The sequence below is a fragment of the Hyperolius riggenbachi genome, chromosome 8 (assembly GCF_040937935.1).
Source record: "Hyperolius riggenbachi isolate aHypRig1 chromosome 8, aHypRig1.pri, whole genome shotgun sequence".
NCBI classification, from domain to species: Eukaryota; Metazoa; Chordata; class Amphibia; order Anura; family Hyperoliidae; genus Hyperolius; species Hyperolius riggenbachi.
The window spans coordinates 269310548-269326983 of NC_090653.1; the positions used below are offsets into that span (position 1 = coordinate 269310548).

A 16436-nucleotide genomic window follows, 5' to 3' on the forward strand; every position below is an offset into this window, starting at 1 on the left:
GTACAGAAAAAATAAAGTACTTATTGATGGATTTTATTTTGCTGTTATTAAAAGAATGAGTACAAAGGTGGCAACATGTCAAATACAAACTATGGTAGTCCTTTTAAAGGAAGCACAAGGCGGGTTAAAAAAGTTGGCTTTACTCAAAGCTTCTTCCAGCCCTCGTAGCCTGTCAGGTCCCCTCCATTGGTTTGCTTTCCAGCCCAGTTGCGTCTGAGTCGGCTAGGTATGGCACACTATGGAGCATGTGCTGACCCAGCAGTGCCTCGCCTTGATTGCACATTCTGTGCGTGGGTAGTTTTCCAAGATTTGTAGCTGCGCATGCTCAGAATGCTCCCGGTAACATGAGCGCGATAGGAGGTACGCTGCTTGGTCAGCACTTGTGCTAGAGTGCGCAACCCAGCAGAGTTTACCAGTGCTGTCACGGGGACCGACAGAGGGGACCAGGAGGATGCTAAGGGACCTTAGTGACTATGGGGGGACCCTGGAAGAAGCCCCAGGTTAGTAAAAGACATTTTCACCCCTCCTCAGGCTTCCATTAATGAGGCCTGTAACTATTAACCACTAGCTTTCCTGTACTGGTGGTCACAAGAGATGCTAACGATTTTGGCTTTCATGCAGCTTGGATTTGTGCCAAATTAGTTTCCTGCGTATGGTTTCCATACAAGACAGAATTATTAGCCATGCTCCAGTGGCCACCAGAGCTGAAGAACGACGTATTGATCGAGGTTCTGATTCTTCCCCATCGGAGAGAAAAGAAAACGTTACAATAGTTTTTTCAGTTCCTGTTTGAGAGATTTGTCATACTTCCTGTGAGGGCAGGAAACCTCTCTGTAACCTCTTCATAAAAAGTCAGTTCTAGCGGTACTTCTTTTAGGGCTGGTTCAGACGGCCGTTTGGAGGCGTCACGTTCGTTGGCGTCGCGGCGGCAATGCGTTCGGGCTTTCAGCAGCGTTCGCATTGCGCTCGGATGCGGTCGCGTTTTTTCTTCCCCTAGGGGAACATTACCCGTCGCGGTTAACCGCCCCTGGAAGCAACATGTAGCTTCCAGGGGCTCCTTGAACGCCATTGAAATTCGGGACCCGAACGCCGCGTTCATGTAAACGCGCGTGAAAGCTTGGTACAAACGCTCCCATTCACTTGAATGGGAGCGTTTAAGCCAAGCCCCGAATGCTAGCAGTAAACGCTGCACAAACGTCCATCTGAACCAGCCCTTACAGTGCTTTTTAAAAAATAGGAGTCGGCACTTGATTGGCCTCTACAAGTGGTCACCACACTCCTCAATATCGATCTGTTCCATCACTAGGGATGGACAACCTTGTCGTTTTTGAGAAAATAGATTAAAAAAATACAAAGGAAATTTGTTTTTAAACACAGAAAATGACTATTTAAAAACCATTTTTCCTGTAAATTTTTTTTCTCAAAAACTACTTTTTGGGGGGAAAATTGTTTTGACTGGTTTCTCCTTAACACACGTAGCAATTTTGGTGACAATAGCATGTATGGGAGCTTTGCTATTAACCACTGAAATCTGCACAAAATTACGAATGGATTACACAAAATCAATTGAATGTCAACATTGTAGTTACTTATAGCCATAACTGCGAAAATGTACATGAAACTTTGCATAATTGTAATTAGCAGATTACGGTAATCACTAATCTGCATAGCTTCTGCAGGCAAGATTGGGCTGAGTTGCAGGAAACTGCACATCGAGTTTCACAAAATGTGTGGTGCTGGGTAGTATTGTACTTACCTACATGTCTGCTCTAAGTCCTCTGCCCCCACTGTGTTCCTGGCTAGTGTTGGTGTTCAAATTTGGCATAGTCAATTTGGAACACCCAAAGATTACCGCTGTTCAGCACTGAAAAGGTGGACAGGGTCAGGAGTTCACTGACTTGCGAGTCACCAATGCTTCCTTCTTCCAAACCACAAGGAGGAAGTATCGCAGTCACCTGACAGGCAAGTCAGTGAACTCCTCCTGACCTTGTCCGCTTGTTTGGTGCTGAACAATGGCGATCGGGAGTATTTGTGATTTACCAAATTCGCTATGGTGAATTTTAACACCAACACTACTGTGTTGGAGTTGAGCTACTGTAATATGCCTTCTCTATCCAGTGGCCTTGTGGTTAAGTTTGGTTACATGACCATGGGACTGGTAAAATAAAAAAGCCTAACAGCACAGAAGGGGTACGGCAGATGATGGCGTTTGCTCATAGTAGCCAAGCAGGTGATTGGCACTTACCCGCAGGGCTGTATCAGAATCCCCTTAATTCTGATGTCTAGCTGTTGGCAAGTCATTTTGAAAGTAATCTATTTTACGAAAAGGTCAGGAGAACCGCCTCCTTCGATCTCTGACGAGTGTAATTTTATGTAAATTTTTCAAATTGAATATTTTATGGAAATGTTATTAATGTATGTATTTTGCCTTTCAGATAGCGGTGGAATGCCAGATCGACCCTGCGTCCTTACTGGGGCGCCGGAGAGCATAGAGTAAGTCCCGTGTGCCAGGCCCCTACAAGCCCAGCTCTGGTGTCTGCAATAGTAACTGGCACAAGTAGTCCTCTCCCTTTTGTGTTAGCAGAGGTTTGAGCCAAATTACCATGTAGCTAAGTATAATCTTGCTCAAATCTTTATCCACCCCCCCCCCCCCCCCCTTTCTTTTCATTCCCCCAAAGCTGCAATCTCTTCCACAATTGCTGTGCATTTTCGCTTGGCGAGCGAATACAAAAGTCCTTAAAGGTATCACAGCAGGCAGAGGTGGTGCTGTGTAGAGGTTTTTTTTCTTCCGTGTCCTACTCTCCGTCATGAGCTCTTAGCTCAGAGCTGGCATTAGACAGCTATCGTTCATGTTCCCATCGTCTGGAAAAGATAACTGGTTTTGCTGCACCCCAGCAAGTCTCCGGAGTTTTAGGGGCGTTCCAAAAGCCCCCTCTTTCTTGCCAGGCTGCTGTGACTGCTGATCTGGAATAAGTGTTATTGGCAACTGCACATTACACAGCAAGCACTAGATTTCTGCTTTGTTTTGAGCGGTTTTTTTTTCTCCTTCTTTCTTGTCTTCTTCTTTTATGTTTCCTTCGCTCTTCCTCAGAGCGCTGAAATATCTGAAGCTCTGTAGAGAGACCATCTCTTTTCCGAAACGGCATTTGAAGGTTTAGCACCTTCATATACTGTATCTAGGATTTTCACATGGATATGATGGAGGAAAAAAATATAAGCCAAGTGATAACTGAATGTTCAGAGAGGTTCTGGAAATAGAAGCTGATGAAATAGTCGTCACATTTCGCCTTTTCCTGTTGGTTAAGTTTGGCTCCGCCCTATTTACAATCAGAGCCACTCTATTGGGCCATTATTACAAAAAAAATTGTAAAATTCAAAACATAAATTTAAAATGTACATTTCTCACATAGTAAAATGCAATATAAATTACTCTCTTCCTATGTCGCTATCACTTATGGTAGGTATTCAAAATCGGACAGATTTTGGACCAGACCATCTCCTCACGAGGGATTCTCAGTAATTACTTTATTCTATAGAAGGGCACTCTATGGAAATTATCTATTTAAGGAAGCCAGCCACCCTCCCTCCTCGCTTGCACAATATTTTGGCAGTTGGACCGGGCCATTCAGCAAGTGCTTTTCTAAATACAGAAATACCTGAGTATCCCCCCACGAGAGCTGATTTTTACTAGCTACTGTAAGGCCCCATTTACACTTAATCAGTTTGTACGTGTTTTTTTTCTTCTCCATAGCAGTGCATTATTAAAAATCTTCGTTAAAATGCGTATAGTGTGAACTGAGCCATAGGAAAACATGGGCATTACTTTGAAAATCGGTTGTCCTTTCAGTTATAACTTAGCGCAACTGATGAAGTGTAAATGGGGCCTTAGTGACTGCAGCATAGGGGAAAAAAGTTGCTGGCGTGTCCTACTTTGCCCGGTGGTTTGCTTCATGTAGTGGGTCTCATCTTCCCCTGTGTCTTCTTCTCTCCCTGTCATGTGACACAAGCTGAAGTTTAAACACTAGAGGTCCGGCAGCATACACTTTGGACCTCTAGTGTTTGAACTTCAGCGTGTGTCACATGATAGGGGGGAGGTGACCCGTGGCGTATAGTAAATCACAAGAGACGGCAGGACACTCATGGGACAGATGAGAGCTCTGCAGCCAGAGCGAGCACAGATGTGGGGAGACCTTGGTGGCCAAGCAGTTCATTCAAGTTTGATGGCTTCCGAGCATGGACAGCTCTCTTTAACTCACACCACAGATTTTCAATTACATTCAGGTCTGGGGACTGAGATGGCAATTCTAGAATGTTGTACTTGTTCCTCTGCATGAATGCCTTAGTGGATTTTGAGCAGTGTTTAGGGTCGTTGTCTTGTTGAATGATCTTTGACACTGATTCCTGGAGGTTGGTCTCCAGAATCTGCTGATACTGAGTGGAATCCATACGTCCCTCAACTTTGACAAGATTCCCAGTCCCTGCGCTGCCCACACAGCCCCACAGCATGATGGAACCACCACCATATTTTACTGTAGGTAGCAGGTGATTTTCTTGGAATGCTGTAGTTTTTCCTCCATGCATAACATGTCTTGTTATGCCCAAATAACTCAAATTTATTTTCATCAGTCTACAGCACCTTATTCCAAAATTAAGCTGGCTTGTCCAAATGTGCTTTAGCATACATGAAGTGGCTCTGTTTGTACTGTGTGCGGAGAAACGACTTCCTCTGCATCAGTCTCGCATACAGCATCTCCTGGTGTAAAGTGCACCGAATGGTTGAATGATGCACAGTAACTCCAACTGCAGCAAGATGATGTTGTAGGTCTTTAGTGCTGGTCTGTGGGTTGACTGACTGTTCTCACCATTCATTGCTTTTGTTTATCCGAGACTTTTCTTGGTCTGCCACTTCGAACCTTAACTTGAACTGAGCCTGTGGTCTTCCATTTCCTCAATATGTTCCTAACTGTGGAAACAGACAGCTGAAATCTGAGACAGCTTTCTGTATCCTTCCCCTAAACCATGTTGGTGAACAATCTTTGTCTTCAGGTCATTTGAGAGTTGTTTTGAGACCCCCATGTTGCTACTCTTCAGTGAAAATTGACCCTATGAAATACTTTCTCATAATTAGGTTCACCTGTGTATGTAGGTCAGGGGTCACTGAGCTTACCAAGCCAATTTGAGTTCCAATAATTAGTTCTGAAGGTTTTGGAATCAATAAAATGACAACAGTGCCGAAATGTATGCACCTGCCTAATTTTATTTAAACAATTATTGCACACTTTCTGTGATTCCAGTAAACTTCATTTCACTTCTCAAATATCACTGTGTGTGTCTCCTATATGATGTATTTAACTGACATTTTTTATCGTAACAACCAGCGATTTATACAGGAAAATCATGATGATTAACAAGGTTGCCCAAACTTTCGCATCCCACTGTATATGGATTTATTGTAGATAACTCTGGGCCCCTCCACCACAGTGTCCAGTATACAGTGCTTGATTGGAGTGAGGCATTAGCCCACATGCACGTCACCTCCTGTCCTATGTAAAGGGGTTTGGCTTTGCTGCAAGTTGTTGCATGGGAAGGAGCCAACAGATCTGTCGAAGGAGGAGGGGACATCTAAACTCAAGTCGCTTAAAGAGACACTGTAACGAGAAAAACGTCTCTGGGGGGTACTCCCCTTGGGAAGGAGAAGCCTCAGGATCCTAATGAGGCTTCCCCCGTCCTCCTCTGTCCCACGGGGGTTTCGCTGCAGCCCTTCAAAGCTAGAGTTGGGCGAACAGTTCGGCTGTGTTAGCCGAACTGCAGCCGAACTGTTCGGCTGCCCAAGCTGTCATTTATCTGTGGCTCTTACTACTGCCGGGTCGCAATGACCCGGAGTAGTACGTCTGCGCTGGCCTGGCGGAGCGCGTCCTAGATCGCGCTCCCGTTGCCGGGCACTCTCTGCGCATGTGTGTGACGTCACTCATGACGTCACACACATGCGCAGAGAGTGCCCGGCAACAGGAGCGCGATCTAGGACGCGCTCCGCCGGGCCAGCGCAGACGTACTACTCCGGGTCATTGCGACCCGGAAGTAGTAAGAGCCACAGATAAATGACAGCTTGGGCAGCCGAACAGTTCGGCTGCAGTTCGGCTAACACAGCCGAACTGTTCGCCCAACTCTATTCAAAGCCGGTGCGACAAATCTGACAGCCTGTTCAATATTTACCTTTCCAGGCTCCAGCAGGGGCGCTGTTTTGGCTCTTCTGACGGAGATAGGCGGAAATAGCCGATCTCCGTCGGGTCCGCTCTACTGCGCAGTAGAGCGGACCCGACGGAGATCGGCTATTTCCGCCTATCTCCGTGGGAAGAGCTGATACTGTGCCTACGCTGGAGCCACGGAGGTAAATATTTACATCGCCGCCGCTCCGGGAGGATTTTCGCCGCCACCGTGGGGCCGAGGAGGATGGGGGGAGCCTGAGTAGGATCCGTAGGCTTCCCCCACCCGAGGTGAGTACCCCCCCAGGGGAGATTTTTCGTTACAGATTTTCTTTAAACTGCTGTGGGGGGGGGGAGCCAAAGTTTGCAAACTTTATAAAGGGGATTGGGGAATGGGGGCACATTGACCTCTTGGCAAGGGAAGAGATATTTCCTTTAATAATTGAATTGGAGTACTTATTCACGCGTACATGCAACAATTACTGTCTTTATCCCTGCAGGCAAGCGAAGCGTCTCCTAGGTCAGATCGTGGATCGCTGTCGGAACGGACCAGGCTTTCACAATGACATGGACGGCAACAGCACAGTCCAAGAGATTCTTATCCCAGCATCTAAAGTTGGCCTAGTCATTGGCAAAGGCGGGGAGACCATCAAACAGCTGCAGGTAAGAGGTCCTTCATTTCGATGTGCCGAAAGCCCACCTCAGCATGACCCTAATGCAGTTCTCTTGCCCCTTGGTCCATTATCCGTCCCTTCACCCCTTGGCACCATCCTCCTCATCTATCCCATTTCGCTAATAGTCTATCGCTGTGGCACTTATAAGAGTGTAATTATTCTCAGTGTGGAACATGCTTTGCGGGCTGTTAATTTTCAGATTGCTATTTAATTAGCACTTAAATCTCGGTACCGCAGTACCTTTAAAAACACTTTAATTCTTAAATTCCATTTTAGTTTCTCTTCCGTTTTTTTTAGCTTAAGAGGAGAAAAATAAAAATGAAGTATGTCATTTTAAACCCAGATCCCATTCTGTGATGCCTAGCAGGCAGGTGACTGATGTTAATGGCTGGTTGCGGTTATGCAATCTGCACAATAAGCAGAAGGACTCACTTTTGTAGGCAGATTAGACAGGTACTCCAAAATGTCACTGGTTTTATTAATGTCTGCTCAGTATTGTTTTCCGGGAACTAATGGACATTAGAGCTGTCACAGGATGGCGTTACTATGGTGAAGAGGTTAAAAATAAAAAGCTTTAATTTTTATCTATAGTTGGTAAGAAACAAACTCTGTATAGATGGAACTTGATTTTTAAACTTTTTTTTTTTTTCTACAGCAAATTGCCTGTTATCGGGACTCGGGCAACTGGAAGTATCAGCTAACCGGCATGCCTGAGGGGATAACTGAGGCTGTCTCTCGGGGGGTTTGCAAGGTGGTTTTGCATTTGATACTTACCAAGCGTCCAGCGCCGTCTTCGAACCTTCCTGTAACTCTTAGTGGATTTCCGGCGCCCGTGCATGGCTCCTGGCGTGTCATGTGACAAGCCAGGAGCCGAGGATGTCAGAAAGCCGGTAGGAGGTACAGTTATGTTAGAAGACTGCGCTGGAGGCTCGGTAAGTATTAAATGCCTGCACGGGGTGTGGGGGTTGCTTGCTTTTTAGGCTGGCTCAAGCAACCGACAAGAACATGTATCCAGCATCAGGCGGTCCCTGATACTGGGGAGTTTGCTGCATTACCGTTATTATATTGAACGTTTTCTAGTTTTGTATAGGATATTTGAGGTTCAAAAAACGCCCTAAAACACTGGTATAATTACAGTGTTAAGTCACTCAAAATTATTTTGTACTCATTAAAACTCAACAGAACGTTTCAAAACTTTTTCTAAGTCGTAGCTAGGACTGTCCAAAACTCTCCCTGATTTTCCACAACTTAAAGAGACTCCGTAACAAAAATTGCATCCTGTTTTTTACCATCCTACAAGTTCCAAAAGCTATTCTAATGTGTTCTGGCTAAATGCAGCACTTTCTGCTATCACAGTCTCTGTAATAAATCAATGTATCTTTCCCTTGTCAGACTTGTCAGCCTGTGTCTGGAAGGCTGCCAAGTTCTTCAGTGTTGTGGTTCTGCTATGCACTCCCCCCTCCAGGCCCCTCTATGCACACTGCCTGTGTGTTATTTAGATTAAAGCAGCTTCTCTCTTCTCTTTTACAAGCTGGATAAATCGTCCTCTGAGCTGGCTGGGCTTTCACATACTGAGGAGTTACAGACACAGGCAGAGCTGTTTGCAGGAAGAAACAAGCAGCCTGAAACTTCAGTGCATGAGAGATGCAGGGGGAAAAAAACACACAAATGATCTCTTGAGATTCAAAAGGAAGGGTGTATACAGCCTGCTTGTGTATGGATGTATTTTCTATGTGTGGACATGCTGTACATCAACCTCCCTGTTTTGGTGGCCATTTTGTTTGTTTATAAACAAACTTTTTAAAACTTTTTAACCACTTTTAATGTGGCAGGGAGCAGCGAAATTGTGACAGAGGGTAATAGATGTCCTCTAACGCACTGGTATGTTTACTTTTGTGCGATTTTAACAATACAGATTCTCTTTAAGGTGCCCATTAATGGTACAATGAATGGTACATATGATCGACTGTACAATCGTTCTGATCGGGAGGCTGTAGTTGTGCCGAATGATGCCGAACGATCATTCTATCGATCCGAATTTCGGAACGACTTTGAGTCTGATCGGGTTGCTTATCCTTTCCCTTCCGTTGGTGCGCCCAAACTGTTATCCATCAGATCGGACAGTCTATTGTCTGGGAAATTGAATTGTTAAAAGGCTGCTTAATTGAGAAATTTCTCCAAGAACAGGCTGCGGGAAAATAATTTGTCACCACTCCTTGTCATGTGATATTGGTGGCTCCTGCTCTAGTGACAACTGACCAATCGGGGTAGCTTATTGAAGGAGGAAGCTTACAACTCAGGAGGATAATTCTGCTGTTTCCCAATGTTTGGATATTACTCCTTGGTGGAACTGTGAGCTATGAATAAACTTTACAGTGTGCCCTAAATAGATTTGCGCACTCCCCGCGGTTTACCCATTGTGCCTGCGCACTAAGCTCCGTGTTTCTGTGCATGCGCAGCGATACTTGTGCAGGTGCAGTGCTTGGAGCTTGACATAATGAATGAATCTATACTAATGAGGAGGAAAGGGCTCACATAATAGAGTGGGACTATAGGTACCCCTGTAGATGGGGACATTTTCAGTGTAGTACTTTGTATGCCACTTTCATATTCACTGTAAGAACATTTTTGATTTGGGTTTTCTTTAAAGCAGACCTGGACTCTTGCTGAGGAGACCAGGAAAGTGCAGAGAAATCCACCCTGTGTGTGTTTATGGAGCATGCCTGTCTAATTCACCATTCTCAGCAAGTAATGAGCTAGTGTAATTTGAGCTGCCAGCTGTCTGCTGAATTCTGAGCTAATATGTGAAAACAGAAGTTTAACCCTTTCTGTGCTCCCAGCAAACCAGGAAGTACCCATTCTGCAGCATCTCTGTAGAAGCTCTAGAAGCTGTTTTTTTTAAAGGTGGTTATGCTGTTGCATATCTTTTATAGCAGAGAGGAAGTTCTGAGTTCAGGTCCATTTTAAAGTGCACTTTTCACAAGCTTGGCAAAAGCAAATGCAGCATATTATAAAAATACATCACGGCAGCCTGATCAGTAATTTCAGAAACCTAGCTAATTAGGTTATGCCAAATTCATCTGTTCCCCTGCTTCAGAACTGTTGGCTGTACCTCGTGTGACTACAGCCATAGGTATTATACGGTCTCTGTCTTCTACTTTGTGTGTGCACTCTGAGAACTATTCATCATTGTGCAACACTAGTGAATATTCATTTCATGTGTGGAGGGTTATTTGTACGTTACCGGTTTATCACCTTTCAGATGAAATGCTTCACTACATGTTCTTAAACTGACCTCTGGCTTTATTTGCAGGAGAGAACCGGTGTTAAGATGGTCATGATCCAGGACGGTCCATTACCAACAGGGGCAGACAAGCCCCTTCGGATCAGTGGAGACCCCTTTAAAGTTCAGGTAAGAGCCTCGCTATCTGAAGCGCTGTTGTCTTTTGTACTTTAAATATACTGTGACCTTGGGAAGACGAGTGCACCTGTTACGCTGGTTACTAGGAATTTTTGGTGGCATCACCTGGCATCTTTCAGCCTGAGTTCTGGGCCTGCTGGAGGTGGGTGGAGTCTTATTGTTCTGCTGCACTCTCTGGGAAGGTGCATGGCCACATGCTGCCACTTCCCTTCCCTTGTCTTTATTCTGCTGAGTGGAGATGCCGCTCTCACTGCCTCCCACTGCTGTCTTTTGGGAGGAGTTTGTGGTCCTTCTGTACCTCCCTTTGTTTGCACTGGGTACTGAGCAGGCAGCGGAGGGGGGTTGCGGGATGGGTTTCTGGGAGGGGGCACAGCCGCCCACGGGAAGGTTTCCAGACAGTAGTCCAAGAGGCTGGTGCAGAGAGGAACTGGGCAGTCAAGTTGATGTGCAATCCAGAGCACAGCGTATAGAATCGCATACCACTGTCGAGGTGCTGGACCAATATTGTAATCCAAAAAACTATTCGTTGGTTCCTTGGAATGGTTGTGTCACGTATTTGAATACAACTGGATTTGGTACTTAAGAGTGTGCGGACCTTCTGGAAATTTTAAGTTGATGTGCAAGGCTGTGTGACCCTTGAAATATTTAAGGCACATTGGCTCACTGACTCCTGGTATATTGCCTGTTAGTCTACATAGACCGGGAAAAGCATGATAATCTTTAGGGGGGGGGGGGGGGGGGGAAACGGAATAGGAATAAGAAAAAAAAACTGAAGTTTTACTGGGATTCACGTCACTCGAAGTACTAAAAGAGTTAAGTTTGTTTTTACACAGGACAGAGAGCTACCATGGCACAGCTCATACACAGCACTGATTCAGTTAATGATAAGACCCTCTGATCAAGCCAAACAAGCACAGAACACAGTCCAGTGAATTTACTTAGCAACCATATGTGAAATAAAGACTTTTCACTGTGTGCTGTACTAGAGTTCGGGTCCCCTTTGAGCTGTTATGACTACCGCCCCACTTACCAATCTTGGGTTGCCCATGTCTGCCGCATGTTGCCATTACATCTTATGTACAAGGGGACAGCTTGGACTGCCAGGCTGTTGGCCATTTCTACACCTCCCTTGGCACCAATGTGGGTCCAGAGGATGTCATGTGGAGGCAGTTCCCATGTAAGACATGTTGGTGAATGTGTCCTAGCATTAGCGGAAGCTGGTGTGGGTACAGACAGCAGTTGCGCTTTTCTCATATAGCGGCTGAGCCATGACTTGCACTTGCTGCTGTAAACACCTGATGATTGGAACAGATGCTGCGTCTCTCATGGACATTTGTGCTGCCAGTGGGGGGGACAGAAATGCATTACTGGGTAATGTGTGCAGATTTGTTTATCACGATAGAGATTATTACACGTGCGGAAGTCCATCCGGATGATCACAGCATTTCTTCTACAGGCTTTACTGTGGCCTTTCTAGCACACTGGGTTCTATGGGCGAGTGGGCGTTTAAAATGTTAGTGAACTTATTTATATTGGACATTTTAAAGTCGGACCTGGATTTTGTCTTATTGATTTTTAAACTTGTTTTTAAAAGACAAGTTGTAAGGTGAGGGATATGGAGGCTGCCATGTTTATTCCTTTTAAGCAAAACCAGTTGTCTGGCTATCCTGCTGATCATCTGCTTCTAATACTTTTAGCCATAAACCCTGAACAAGCATGCAGCAAATCAGGTGTTTCTGACTTCATCAGAACTGACAAGATTAGTTGCATGCTTGTTTCTGGTGTGTGTGATTCAGACACTACTGATGCCAAATAGATCAGCAGGGCTGCCAGGCATCTGGTATTGCTTAAAGGAAACCTGAAATCGCAGGATACGCATGCTTGGAAGAGCCGACTGGGCCGAATGAGCAGGATTACTAGAACCGATTGCAGCTGAATGGAGGCACGAGGAGGGGAGGGGGTTGGGTCCTGAGAGGCGCATTGGTGCTCATGGCGCTGGAGGTAGCCCTGGGTGAGTATAAAATCTTTTTATCCTGCGATCTCAGGTACACTTTTAAAGGAAATTAATATGTAATGTCTCCATATTTTTCTCACCTCTGTCCTTTAAAGAGAATCTGTACTCTAATATTCTTACACTAAAAAGCATACCATTCTATTCATTATTTTCTCCTGGGCCCCTCTGTGCTTTTTCTGCCACTCTCTGTTGCAATCCTGGCTTGTAATTAACAGTTTTAGGCAGTGTTTACAAACAAACTAACCAGCTTCTAATAGGCTCAGCTAAGCATAGTGTGTGAGTCATTCAGAGTGTGCAGGGGGCCTGCAGAGGGTGTGTATCGCTTCTATCCAATGACAAGCAGCCCTGCACATTCCACACATTCAAAGCCTTAGCCCGACAGACACGACAGGGGAAAGATACATTGATTTATTACAGAGACAGTGTAATTAGGAAAGGCTGCAGTAAGCCTCAGCACATTAGAACAGGCATAGGAACTTATAGGATAGAAGAACTAAGGCTGAAAAAATTGTTACAGTGTCTCTTTAAGGTGTCCGCTTGTCACCCTCTGCAAATTCAGGAAAAGCTATACATTTGTGTGTATGCTCCTAGTAAACTTACTGCAGTGTGCTGATTTCTGTACAAAAAAGAATGCTTTTCAAGCACACCTGAATTGGGACAAACAAGTGGATTTTGTACTTACCTGGGGCTTTTCCCAGCCCTCCATAGTCTTTCAGGTCCCTTGGTTTTCCCCAAGTCACCTGTGTCCCCCTCACTGGAGCTTTTATTTGCAATTACTGCACATGTACGGTCCCGTCCATGCATCTCCTCCATAATTTATGAATGATTTAGTCAGTGTTAGCCCATTGTAAAAATCTTTCTTTTCCCTGATTTACATTCCGAAATGTATCACTGGTGGTGACCTCTTTAGTCCTGTCCAGTGCAGCTCTGCATAATGATTGTCTGAGAATTCCAAAGCCAGTGAAAAGTATGCCATGTTTCCCAGAATGCTCTAGGAGGAGAATCGAACATAGTTTAAAGTGAACCTTAAGTCAACTGAAAAAAATGAGATTCACTCACCTGGGGCTTCCCTCAACCCCCAGCAGCCTATCGGTGCCCTCGCAGCTCCGCTCTGATGTCCCAGGACCCGCCGGCGAGCACTTCCGGTTTGGCCGTCACCGGCCGACAGGCATGGGAACGCGAGTGATTGTTCGCATTCCCAGCCTGTATATCGCCCCCTATGCTGCTATTGCAGCCTCCGGCCGCAATAGCAGCATAGGGGGCGATATACAGGCTGGGAACGCGAACAATCACTCGCGTTCCCATGCCTGTCGGCCGGTGACGGCCAAACCGGAAGTGCTCGCCGGCGGGTCCTGGGACATCGGAGCGGAGCTGCGAGGGCACCGATCGGCTGCTGGGGGCTGAGGGAAGCCCCAGGTGAGTAAATCTCATTTTTTTCAGTTGACTTAAGGATCACTTTAAAGAGGAACTTCAGCCTAAACAAACATACTGTCATTAAGTTACATTAGTTATGTTAATTAAAATAGATAGCTAATATAATCTCTTACCCAACCTGTTTTAAAAGAACAGGCAAATGTTTGATTTTATGAGCGCAGCCATCTTTCATGGTTGAAAGGAGGTGACAGGGAGCATGACACAGTTCCAACTGTCCTGTGTGCTGATCACCCCTCCCAGTTGCTAGGCAACGTGAATAACATAGGAAATCCCATCATGGTTTGCACAGCATCAGGGGAAAAAAGCCCAGGCAGTTTCTTTGGGTGGAGCTTAGCTAAAAATGTAGCTAAAAATGATGCTTTGGTATAAAAAACAAAGTTCTGATGCTATGAAACTGTTAAAGAAACACCAAGCCTTTTCAGTGCTGTTGAGAAGATTTTTAGTCCGGAGGTTCACTTTAACAGCCTAGCCTGCTTGTCTGTTGCTCATTCACTGCTCAGTCTCCCTCCTCTGTCTGAGTGTAAGCATTTTCTTAGTGTGACAAGACACAGAACATATATCTTGCGCTTTTCTCCTGGCGGAATCGAAGCTCCATAGCTGCAGCCACTAGGACGCACTCTATAGGCAGTAGCAGTGTTAGGGAGTCTTGCCCAAGGTCTCCTACTGAATAGGTGCTGGCTTACTGAACAGGAAGACCTGAGATTTGAACCCTGGTCGGTGTCAGAAGCAAAACCCCTAAAGGGAATCTGAAGTGAAAATAAACTTATGATATGACTTGTATGTGTACTACAGCTAAGAAAAAGAACCTTAGTAGCATATGTTTTCAGTACAGAAAGAGTTAAGAAACTTCATTGGTTATCTATGCAAAAGAGCTTCTCTGAGCTCTCTGACCGGAGACGGTGCCATTTTCTGAAGCACTTAAGGCAGCCATAAACTGGATGATTGCCACCAGATTGACCAAAAGACAGATCCCTCTCTGATCTAATCTGATCAGAGAGGGATCTATTGGCTGTCCATACACTGCCCACATATTTTGAATTGATTTACAATCTGTGGAACTGCCGCTCCCAGAAATACACTACCTCACCGCTGGCGCGAGTCCCCGCTGTTCCTTCTGTTCGTGCTGGGCATCTTCTCTTTACTTCCTGTCTCGTCATGTGACCAACGCAAGTTCAAACAGCAGAGGGCGCTCTACTGTTTGAACTTTCCCTGACAGGACGGGGCAGGAAATGAAGAGAAGATTGCCAGCCGGAGAAGGGACAGCGGGGATTCGGGCCGGCGGAGAGGTAATGTATTGCTGTGTCGCTCGTCTGCCAATCGAACGCTGCTATCGCTGCACTCCCGACCCGCCGGCGATCGAAAGAAATTGTCCTCGAGAGATCAACCGGATGGATCCATTTCCCATGGAAATCAGTCGATTGGTCCGCGTTTGCGTTATCGATTTAAGATTCGATCACAGTGATTGAATCTGCTGTACATCGGTGGAAATTCGACGCAGTGTATGGGGACCTTTTATCAAAGAAACAGCGAGAGACACATTGAGATAAGGTTTTGCTGCAAAGGAGTAAAAGGGTCATTAGCACTGCTTTGTTTCATAGTTTAAAATAGTGTGGTTTGTAATTGTAAATATGACTGAATGATGCAGTGTTATAAAAAAAAAAAAAAAAAAAACTAGTACTGAAAATAAAAATCACACTCTCTTCTTTGCTGCTAATGTTCTATTTATTATCTGTACTACACATACAATTTATTGCAGCATAAGTTGTTGTTTGTTTGGTTTTTTTTTTTTTTTTTTGCTTCAATGTCCCTGTAACCAGTACACTACTCAGCCACTGCTGGATCATGTGGTGCATGGTTTTACTACATGAGATGTGGGAGATTATGGGGAGGGAATGTGCAAAATTATCAGTTGAATATTTGGCCCATAGTAATTGGCAACCTGCTATAATGCAAGGTTTCATCTTTGATTTTCTGTTTTTGTTTTTTAATGTAATCTTTTTTTTATTTGTTTTTTAGCAAGCAAGAGAGTTGGTACTAGAAATCATCCGAGAAAAGGACCAGGCTGACTTCAGAGGTTTACGCAATGATTTCAGCACCAGGATGGGGGGAGGCAGCATAGAGGTGCGTATGCGAAATTGCTTGTCTTACCCTTTACCAGTCAGGTTGTCCTACCACTGATTAATATTTAAGTTGTCTTCAAATTATCTGCTACAGTTTGTAGGTCCTGAGAAAGTTTACGCTTACATTAGCAAGGGTTTTTCCTGCTCCTGGTTATTATTTTTATTATTATTATTTATTGTATTTATAAAGCGCCAACATATTACACAGCACTGGACAATAAATAGGGATACATACATTGCAACAAGGGGTGACAGACAGAGAGGTAGCAAACGGTTATACAGCATAGCACAAGGTTATACATGCAATCAGGGTATAAAATGCGGTTTACAGAGACCCGGCAAAACAAGTCTGAGTTAGTCCATGAGAAGGATGTCATTGCTGGGGTTGCAAGATTAAAAAGGACACACTAAGGGAGGGGGAGGCCCTGCCAAAGGCTTACAATCTAAAGGATTCAATAGCTTATACACACCACCCAATTTTCCCATCAGATTGACTGATGGATCCATGATTTCCAGCTTGTCCAGTCTGCTTCCAATCGAGAAAGTGAATGATTTTTGTGCAGTCTCAAA

General features: G+C 45.0%; 1 protein-coding gene across 2 annotated transcripts in view; it reads left to right on the forward strand.

The window, feature by feature from the left end:
• The window catches only part of FUBP3 (far upstream element binding protein 3), a 118738-nt gene that overhangs the window by 56169 nt on the left and 46133 nt on the right, over positions 1–16436 (forward strand). For both annotated transcript variants that reach the window (XM_068248842.1, XM_068248843.1), the window contains 4 exons: positions 2436–2493; positions 6704–6866; positions 10191–10289; positions 15763–15867. In XM_068248842.1, coding sequence (XP_068104943.1) covers positions 2436–2493; positions 6704–6866; positions 10191–10289; positions 15763–15867 — 425 coding nt within the window. The remainder of the gene's footprint in view (positions 1–2435; positions 2494–6703; positions 6867–10190; positions 10290–15762; positions 15868–16436) is intronic.